The 10668-nt window shown below is 43.2% G+C and overlaps 1 protein-coding gene across 1 annotated transcript; it reads left to right on the forward strand.

Moving 5' to 3' along the window:
- Positions 1–1472: 1472 nt before the first annotated feature.
- On the forward strand, positions 1473–9982 carry cct2 (chaperonin containing TCP1, subunit 2 (beta)). The gene is made up of 16 exons (XM_070853992.1): positions 1473–1541; positions 2937–3011; positions 3111–3176; positions 3315–3426; positions 3661–3737; positions 3848–3960; positions 5020–5222; positions 5331–5431; positions 5561–5688; positions 6184–6287; positions 6703–6822; positions 6991–7119; positions 7262–7365; positions 7619–7718; positions 8961–9102; positions 9522–9982. The coding sequence occupies exons 1-16, from the start codon at positions 1539–1541 to the stop codon at positions 9550–9552; spliced, it is 1608 nt and encodes a 535-aa protein (XP_070710093.1). The 5' UTR covers positions 1473–1538; the 3' UTR covers positions 9553–9982.
- The last annotated feature ends 686 nt before the right edge of the window (positions 9983–10668 follow it).

Genomic DNA, 10668 nt, shown 5'->3' on the forward strand with positions numbered 1-10668 from the left:
AGCCTGTCAGTGGATCCTCTTGTCCTCCAATTTAAGCTATATGATTCCTCTGGTGTCCTCCACAGGCCCTGGGTCAGCAGCTACTTCAGGAAGTTCCCCATGCACATCTACTGCCTTCCTGTCCAGGCGGCCAATCACAGAGGCCGGAGGCGCGGCCTGAAGAACAGGAAATGATGGAAACATCTTTTATTTTTGCTGTTTTTTACCTTAAAAAAACACCTGTAGTTACCTCCCACCTCCTTTGTTTCGTACGTACATCAGACACCAAACACCAAACCTTGAAATAAACGGATTTGACGCCATTTTTACGTGATCATGTGACTCCGAAGGGATCTGGAGTCCATAGAAACAGACAGCGATGGGTTTTGTAGTTCATTGACCCAATAAAACTATATTCCTCTGAATTCTGAGACAGTGAGAACAAATGTAATTGTTGCTGCGATGAACCAGAAACTTTAATGCATTTATTTCGTCATTTTATACATTCTGTTACTTTCTGGACTCGAGTGACAGACTTCACATAGATTTAAGGCTAAAAGTGTCATGTACATATTTTGATTCATTCAACTAATTAATCAGTTCTGTGAAGGTACATTTCATATTCATACTGGATTTTTATGTGAATTTAAAGAAAAGATCGAGACACTAAAACCTGTGAACAATGAAAGAAAACTGTGAAATTATGTGATGAGAAATAATACAATTTTATTTATTCCAATTACTCTTTTTCCTTTTATTATTATTAGTATTATTTTGTTGATTTGTTTCTGCATTGTTTGTATATTTTAATGTTTTTAATAAAGATTTAAAATAAAGAAAAATAAATCTTCAGTTTTAAACTCTTATCTTACGGCTAAACTGATGCTCAAAGCGTAGAGCACTGTACGTTTGTTTTGCTGTATTACTGAATATAATAAAATATATAATTTAATTAACTATTAAAATTACAAATTAGCAATAATTATTATTGTTTGTGTTTGTTTGTTTGTTTGTAGTGTCCCTGTTTGCTGAGATCCTTGTATCTTTAAAAAAAATCTACTTTTCATGAGAAAAACAGCCTGTTTTCAGATTAATGGCGACGTATTTTGCTGCTAGAAGTGTAAAGAAGTATGAAAACAAAATAATAATAATAATAATAATAATAAATTTTATTTTTAGGGCGCCTTTCAAAGCTCACAAGGTCGCCGTACAGAATACAAATAAAACATATAATATAATAGAAACATACAATATAATAACACTAAAGCAAAACACTAAAGTTAAGTGTAAATACCTCCAAATTGTGCTTGAGTACAGTGCTCGAGTAAATGTACTCAGTAGCTCTCAGTTAAGCAAAATATTTTGTACTGAAGTGACTCTTTCATGGTTTAGAGGCACCAAAAATCAGATGAAGGCCTGTTTTTCAACAGGTGATGGCAGCAGTGTGTCTTCCGTGATCTCCCGTGAACGCAGCATTACGTTTTTACGTAATACGTCACTCCCCTGCCCAGCCCTTCTTCTGTGTGCGTGAACGTCTGCAGCCCAAAACCACAGGCATCATGGTGAGCTTCAACACCGATTTACTCTCTTTTAAAACCAGAGGAAACATTCAGAGTGCTGCGCTTCACCTCCCTAAATGAAGCCAAACTCACGGAGACTCCGCGAAAGACGCCACAGAGCGTCTGTGTTATTCGTAGCGTCCGCTTAGCTTCCTGCTAGCTAGCGGTGCTAACCGGCGTGTAAGCACATGGACGCTATGAAAGCGCTAACGGCTAAGCTAACATCTAAAAAAAGTGGTTTTATAATACTTCATAATGTCCAGTGAGGCTGTCGGGTCTGCCTCAGCTAATGAAACATTAGCTGTTATCTTTTTACAGGTGTATTTGATGGAGTTTTCCCGTTACTCTTGCTCTCAGTTAGCCTGTTAGCATGCTAGGTTAGCTTGTCAGTAGGGCTTTGTGGCTGTCAAGGAAAACCAGCGATTACCGACATTTATTAATGAATAACTGAAAATAAGCGAGTACAATGTGTGAGAGGAACAACGGATAACTTGTGCTGCTAGTTAACTTCGCTCGCTGCTGCAGCTGTCAGTCGTTTTTAATGGTTTTTAGTGTTTTTTTTAATGATTTGGTTTAAAGCTTCTAGCGGTTTCCAGGATGATGGACAGACCGCTACTGCTGCTTTCAGGGCTGCTCGGAATATAGAGCTCCGTCCACACCTAAAATGTGTTCCAGTCGCGCACACAGCCCCTAGTCACTAGACGTGTTGTGTTTTACTGTAGATCCGTTAATGGTTATGTAATAAGTCATCTTTGGTTATCGCTTTATTCATCACTTTTTAAAATAAAATGTCAAATGTCTCTGCTTCCGTCTCCTTCAGGTTGAATATTTGCTGGTTTTCTTTGTCTCCTGTGGTTGTAAACTTTATTTAACCTTATTTTTGGACACAAGACATTTGTAGGCGTCACCTTTGACTCTGAACTACAACAGATAATTAATTATTGCTGCTTGCAGATTAAAGTATTTTGCTGTCACATCAGTCAGGATCAGCGAGGGCAGTAACATGAAATAAATGTTCAACACCTCCAGAATTAACATAATGTTCAACATCTCTGCAAAAAGAATTCACCATAATAACCTCAATGAAGGGAGGACTCATCGTGTTTGTTGCAGCAGCTCAAAGTTTTATCTCTTTAGGTAATTTTTTAACTAAAAAATGTTTTCATGAAAAAAAGTTTTAGTCTGAAAAACAGATTGACAAACTAACAGTTACTAATGAAGTGACTTGTGGTTTCAGCATCACTTGTACTGAGATAAGGGCCCAGAAAACGGTGTAGGACGTCCGTACTTATTGGAAACAGCCTGAAAACTAAAGTTTATTCCTCCATCAGAGACGTCTCGTGTGTTGTCGTGAGTTCGTCTGTAATTCTCGGCTGATTTGTCGCCGTCTCCCTGCAGGCGTCCTTATCGATGGCCCCGGTCAACATCTTCAGGCACGGAGCTGATGAAGAGAAAGCTGAAACTGCACGACTGGTCGGTTTGATCCTCTGAGCTTTCTTGTTTTGGTTAGAACTCTCAGAAGATGAGGAACTTAATTTAACTTTATTCTCTCTGTGCGTGTTTTCTCTGCAGTCGTCCTTCGTTGGCGCCATCGCCATCGGAGATCTGGTGAAGAGCACTCTGGGTCCCAAGGGGATGGTGGGTCCTTGTTAGCCACTAGAGATGATCCTTGTTTTATGTTTTGAATTCAGCTGCGATCAAACATGATTTTTGTGTTTTTGAGAAAGAAAAGTAACAAAAATAAGCTGAAAATATCTGCAAATTTCTCCTCCTCAGGACAAAATCCTGCTTGGTGGAGGGAAAGGCGGCACAGTGACGGTGACCAACGATGGCGCGACCATCCTGAAGGCCATCGGCGTCGACAACCCCGCCGCCAAAGTCCTGGTTGGTGAGTGAAGCCGCCGAACGCCTGCTGTTCAAAGAGAAACGAGTTTGCTGTTTGTTTAAAGGGTGAAACGACAGCAGAGAAAGTTCTCCTCAAAAATAAACACAGGAATTGTAAATCGTAAAGTTAAATTGTCTAGATTCACTCTGAGAACAAAGTCTAATAAATAATATAATATAATAATAATAATAAAGAAAGAATTTGAAGTTGCTGATAAATGTCGGTGTTTGTTTCCAGACATGTCGAAGGTGCAGGACGATGAAGTCGGAGACGGGACGACCTCCGTCACCGTGCTCGCTGCAGAGCTGCTGCGGGTAAAACACGCTCGTTCTTATATTAGAAAACAAATCAGAGGGCTTTAAATTGTCACGTGACCTTGCCGCCGCTCACCGCTGCGTTTTAACCGTCGCTCTTGGTGTCGCAGGAGGCCGAGCTTCTGATCGCCAAGAAGATTCACCCACAGACCATCATCTCCGGCTGGAGGAAGGCGACTCAGGTGGCCAGAGACGCCCTGAAGGAGGCTGCTGTCGACCACAGGTGAGTCTGAGGCTGCTGGGTAACGTTAGCGTCTCCGGGCTGCAGCGCTGACGGTGTTTGTTAGCTGCTGCTTCTTTGGTTTTTCTTTTTGCAAGTTTAATTTTTGCATTTTCTTCTGTTATCCCTGAAAACATATTTGTAAGTACATTTTTGTGGACTTTGATTTGTTGTTTCTGAGCTGCAAACTAAATGATGGGACTTAACTGTAATGAAACACTGCAGGTACTGAAGCCCACGTTTCTCCTGCTGGTTGAGGAGGATGTTGACCTTGTTCGGTAGTTTGAGCCTAAAGGTGTGAATGTTCATATAAATCAGGGCTGTAACTAACAATGTAATTGTAATTTGCATTTCATCGGTTGGAAATGGGTCCATGGGTCACCAAGTGGAACCACCTCCATGAAATCACACTCATTTTCAAATATCTGCCGACTGAGACGCATCATTGAGCGTCAACAATATTTAGATTTACAAGAAAGAACGTTCGCCTTCTTAACAACGCTTCAAAATAACGCCTGGAAGAGTGCACCTGGCCGTCGGGGGTGAGGCTCAGACTTGAGTTACACTTTAACACTAATAATAAATGTGGAGGAGAGGGGAACCATCCTCACCTTTCCAGTGTGGTTGGAGCCTCCAGATTCTCCTGAAATCGGCAAAAGAAATCGATGTACTTGTTTTTTTTTGAAGCAGAGAATCTAAGATGGCAGCCATGTGTGAGACCGCGTAGCTTCACTTCCATTACCATAAAGTTTAAATGAAGATTAGACTGACTGAGTGAAATCTGACAACAGACCCTCAGTTTAAAAGGAGCTGGATTCTATCGTCTGATGTTTGAACTACAGGTTGTACGTCCATGTTTTCTGTCTGCTCGTCGTAAGAAGCTGATTTTAACAGTTAAATGCTCGAATGAGACGCTCGAGGTGACAAATATGAGCCGGGACACATTGAGGAGGAGTTGCCGGTGCCGGTGCATTCTGGGCCGCAGAGACGGCCCAGTTTCAGGAGAAGAGCAACTCCTCGGCGGCGGGAAGCTTCTTTATTAATGCCTCTCCGTCTCCATAGCAACGACTCGGCTCGTTTCCAGGAGGACATGCTGAACATCGCCCGCACCACGCTGTCCTCCAAGCTGCTGACTCACCACAAAGATCACTTCTCCAAGCTGGCCGTGGACGCCGTCATGAGGCTGAAGGGCTCCGGCAACCTGGAGGCCATCCACGTCATCAAGAAGCTGGGGGGCAGCCTCACCGACTCCTACCTGGACGAAGGTGAGGGCGCGTGATGTCACAACCACCCTGGCCAATCCTCCTAATCTGATTGGCTGCTGGAAACATCACCCGTGTGTGTGTGTGTGTGTGTGTGTGCGCTTCGTCCAGGTTTCCTGTTGGACAAGAAGATCGGCGTGAACCAACCCAAGAGGATGGAGAACGTTAATATCCTGATCGCCAACACCGGCATGGACACCGACAAGATCAAGGTACACACACACACACACACACACACACCATGTAGCATGCTTACCTGAGTACTTATCATTAGTGTGTTAACTGTGTGTTAACTGTGTGTTAACTGTGTGTGTGTGTGTGTGTGTGTGTGTGCTCGTCAGATCTTTGGCTCCAGGGTTCGTGTGGACTCGACAGCGAAGGTCGCAGAGATCGAACTCGCAGAGAAAGAAAAGATGAAGGAAAAGGTCGACCGAATCCTGAAACATGGAATCAACTGCTTCATCAACAGGTACACACACACACACACACACACACACACACACACACACACACACACACAGAGGAGGAAGTAGTACACAGATCCTATCAAAGTAAAAGTCCTCATGTTGCAGTTAAATGCTTCCTGTCATATCAGACTGCATTAATGTGCATCATGTTACATTTTACTGCTGTAGACGTGTGAGGTTTATATCCTGTGGGGTAGTTTAATCTACAGCAATGCATCATGGGAAGTAAGATACACGGGAACGATGCGTATCAGGATATTGTAAATCCAATGAAGAGTTTTTACAATATGAAGTCGTCACTGTTTGTCCCTCTGATGATATTAAACAGATGTTTTTCTGTTGTTGCATCACAAAGTCAAATTGTTGGTTAGTTTAAGCTGCAGCAATGCATCATGGTCCACAAGCTCGTCGTGTGTGTGTGTGTGTGTGTAGTGTTTATGTACACTTTGTTACTGTTTTTATTTTCCCCCTGATCGCCTCGTCTTCCCCTCCTGCAGACAGCTGATCTATAACTATCCAGAGCAGCTGTTTGCTCAGGCTGGTGTCATGGCCATCGAGCACGCCGACTTCGCCGGCGTCGAACGTCTCGCTCTGGTCACTGGTACGCGCACACACACACACACACACACAGGCATGTTATTTATACGTAGGTTTATGTTGAAAAGAAGATATTTTGTGTTTAATGTGTTTAATAATGTTTAACACTACCAAGTAGTTCTGGTGCCTAAAATGAACCAAACAGTAACTGATGACTGAAATATATAAGTTACCTGCATTTACAATGAAGTCACAGGATTTGTTCGTCTTCTGCATCAACAGTTTTTATGTTTTCACAGCTAAAAAATAGTTTTGGTACAACTGGAGTGACAAACATCTTAAATCTGTAATTTTGTGCTTTTATATTAATTTTTTTTTTAGTTTCAGTTTAATGTAACTTCAGACTGAACACAGGCTTCATAAGTGTGTGTCTCTGTGTGTGTGTGTGTGTGTGTGTGTGTGTGTGTGTGTGAGATCAGGAGGAGAGATCACCTCCACCTTCGACCACCCTGAGCTGGTGAAACTTGGCCACTGTAAGGTGATTGAGGAGGTGATGATCGGAGAGGACACACTCATCCACTTCTCTGGAGTCGCCATGGGTACGGACACACACACTAACACACAGCTGGCTGATGTGGTTGGTACCAGTGGATGCTGGGGGGGCAAGATGGCATTACAACCTTTCTACCACCTCCCTGCTTCTGTAGTTACTGCTCTCTGGCTCTCAGTTTGACCTTTGACACCCCCCCCCCCCCCCCCCCCCTCAGGTGAGGCGTGCACCGTCGTCCTGCGAGGAGCGACTCAGCAGATCCTGGACGAGGCCGAGCGCTCGCTGCACGACGCTCTGTGTGTGTTGGCTCAGACCGTGAAGGAGCCACGCACCGTCTACGGAGGAGGTACACACACACACACACACACACACACACACACACACACACACACACACACACACCGCCGTCATTCACAGCCTGTGTGATGTCATAGTGAAGGAGGAGGACGGCTCACTTTAACCCTATGTTGTGTCTCCGCCGCCGCCAGGCTGCTCCGAGATGCTGATGGCCAAGGTGGTGACCGATCTGGCCAATAGGACGCCAGGAAAGCAGGCGGTCGCCATGGAGTCGTTCGCCAAGGCTCTGAGGATGGTACGCTGCCGCCTGTCTGCTTTGTTCTTAAAGGATTATACTGTAATTTCATTATTTTGTGTGTGTGAGCCCTTCTTGTAGTCTTATGTCTTGCATGTGGCCTTTTATTGACGGTAAATGAGACGACTCACATCACAATAATCTCAGTAATATTGATAACTTTGCTTTAGTCATCAGTCACACAGATACTCAGAGCTTAAATCTCTTAAATCTTTTAGTTTTGTTAAATGTTTCTCTCCGTTTTCTCCTCCAGCTGCCGACCACCATCGCTGACAACGCCGGCTACGACAGCGCCGACCTGGTGGCTCAGCTGAGAGCCGCACATCAAGAGAACAAGACCACTTTTGGACTGAGTGAGTGAACACAAGGGGAAGTGTTTCTATCTATCCGTATTCTGGTGACTGGTAGGGAGTGAAAGTGTTGGAACTGGTCCAGTAGATCACCTCAGCCAGCAGCCACCAAACAGGCTGCAATGGCTGCACCTGATCACAGTAGGTCCACTAAAAGAGCTTGTTTGATCCACTGACAGGCTCAGAGTGTTATTCTAAGTGTGTGACAGCATCATGGAAAGGATCCCTACAGAGAGAGACCTGGAAGATCCTTTTGGTTTAACCACAAACAGCACACACACCAGACTACATTCACTAAAACAGGGATTTTACAAAATAGTTGCTGGTCAAATGATGTCTTGATCAGTTATGTTTGTTTATGTTATTGTGTGACTTTGTTGTTATAAAGGGTCAGTTCAGATTCATTCTTAACCTTTTTTAAAAACACCAAAGTCACACAATATCACAAACAAACTAACAGACACTGTCAGCAGTAGACCAGCAGCTCCTGTGTTCTGTGAGCTAAAATCCCTGTTTTAGTGAATGTAGTCTGGTGTGTGTGTGCAGTAAGCAGGAGCTGCTGCCTCCATCTGTTAGTGTGTTAGTGTGACTTTGGTGTTTTAAAGGGTTAGTTCAGATGCAGCAAAATATTTGTCTACCACACGATGACACAAACCAGCCAATCAAGGCAACGGTGAGATGAAACTCTGAATCTGAGATTAAAATCATATATTTCTGAGAAAAAAGTCACACATTTAAGAGACAAAAGCTGAATATTCTCTGAGATTATGAAGTGTGACATTTGCTCGGAAATTTAAGTCTCAAATTTACCTGGAAAAAAACCTGGAAAACTTTTTTGTGTCTCTTCAAAGCCACCAGACTCCATTGATAAAAACATTAATTTTACCTCACAGACCACAGGAGGTGTTGGTCAGATCGCTCTCTGCACACACACAGTGCAGGTTGCAGCCTGTTTCTCGGCTCCCAGCTGAGGTGATCTACTGGAGAAACCAGGGCCCAGGTTTAAAAACACCGGATTTCCCCTAAAAAAACTCACAAAAATGTTCTTAAGATCTTAAAATGACTGCAGTTTAAATGAAAGAGGCCACATTCCCAGAGAAAGCTGCTCTTCCTCTGCACTGATGGGACGATGTGACACAGTTTGCAGCCACAGTCTCACCTGTTGCGTCACATGCTGCGTCCTGTGTTGTTTCCAGCACCAGACGGATCTTAAAATGTTCGATTCTGTTTACATGTTTCCTGCAGACATGTCTGAGGGCACGGTGGGCGACATGTCGGAGCTCGGGGTCACGGAGTCCTTCCAGGTGAAGCGTCAGGTGCTGCTGAGCGCCTCCGAAGCCGCTGAGATGATCCTGAGAGTGGACAACATCATCAAAGCTGCGCCCAGGTGGGTTTTATCTGTGTCATCTCTGACCAGAACGGGGTCGTGTTACCTTTAATGTTAGAAATGTCATTCAGTCTGAATGCTGTAAGTTTCTGCTGTAGCTGTTCGGACCTTTAATACACATGGACGCCGTGAACGTCCACGAGAAAGACTTGGAAATGATTAAAACATTAAATGTTAATGTGAATATAGAAGAAGAGCAATAATCAATCATTAAGTTATTAATTACTTGCATTAAATATAAAGCAAAACGTATTTAAATGTAGATATGTGTAATAGTAACGTGTGTTTAGAGATAAAAACCTCATTGTTTGGTGTTTTAGCCTGTTTTTATTTTCCTCCCATTAGAAGTTTGTTAGCCGACCAGCTAACGTGGATCATTACAGTGTTTATTGACCATTATTGTCGTCTTGTTTTTGTAGGAAGAGAGTTCCCGACCATCACCCGTGCTAGAGGAAGAGGAGGATGAAGATGACGAACGGGGAGGGATCAGTTTTGTTATTTATCACCTCTGTGTAGCTCAAGTTAAAGAGACGCTCCGCTTTTTTTCTGTCCTCTGTTAAACTCTCACTGTGGAAGCACTGACCAGGCTAGCTGGCTAACGCTAGCTTACCATCCTACGCGGCTAACTTCGGTGGCTCTGCTAATGCTAGCAAGACAAAGGCTAATCATTTTGTAGCTGATCTCGATAGAAAAGCTGGTGTGAAGCTAACGTAAAACTTTGGTCAGCACAGTTTGTGACACTAGCGTTAGCCGAGGCCGCAGCACTCGCTGGAAGCTGGTTATGCTAACGTTAGCCGGTTGGTGCCGACTCCGCTTAGAACGTACATTTGGACGTTGTTTGTTTTGTTTACTGAAATAAATGAACCAATCCTCATCAGTAGATTTGTTCACTGTCTTTGTCTCTTCTGAAGTGTTTTCTAACTCGAAGTTCAGATAATTAAGGAATTATGTCAGCAGCAAGCAGGAAGTACTCAGGATCTTCGCTAAAGTAAAAGTACTTCTACTACAGTCAAAATACTCGATCCTGCACTGAAAAGTTTACATTAGTAAAAGTGCACAGAAGTATAATCAGAAAAACGAACAGCCGGTATATATAACTCTCTTTAAAGCCACCAGACTCCATTCACAAAAATAGTAATTTAACATGAATGTTGCAAGTAGTTGATGGTTAGTTTTTTTTGTGTTATTGTGTAACTTTTTCATTTTTTTAAAAGGTTATTTCAGATTCAACACAATATTTGTGCTGCACACTAACACAAACTAACTGATCAAGGCAAGGTTTGAGTCCAGTGACTCCCATATTCTGGAGGGTAAATCCCTGTTTTAGTGAATGTAGTCTGGTGTGTGCTGTTTGTGGTTAAACCAAAAGGATCTTCCAGGTCTCTCTCTGTAGGGATCCTTTCCATGATGCTGTCACACACTTAGAATAACACTCTGAGCCTGTCAGTGGATCAAACAAGCTCTTTTAGTGGACCTACTGTGATCAGGAGCCCCAGAGGTCCAAGTTTAAAAATACAAGTAGTGGAGCAGAAGTGTCCCTGTGACTGTTGTACTGTTATATTCCAT

The sequence above is a fragment of the Pempheris klunzingeri genome, chromosome 22 (genome assembly GCF_042242105.1).
Source record: "Pempheris klunzingeri isolate RE-2024b chromosome 22, fPemKlu1.hap1, whole genome shotgun sequence".
NCBI lineage: Eukaryota > Metazoa > Chordata > Actinopteri > Acropomatiformes > Pempheridae > Pempheris > Pempheris klunzingeri.

Excerpts from the sequence above, each read along its gene's own strand:
- cct2 (XM_070853992.1), top strand. Across the intron at positions 3,961-5,019 it reads GAGGCTGCTGTCGACCACAG|CAACGACTCGGCTCGTTTCC; the intron begins GTGAGTCTGAGG and ends CCGTCTCCATAG. Across the intron at positions 7,719-8,960 it reads CAAGACCACTTTTGGACTGA|ACATGTCTGAGGGCACGGTG; the intron begins GTGAGTGAACAC and ends TGTTTCCTGCAG.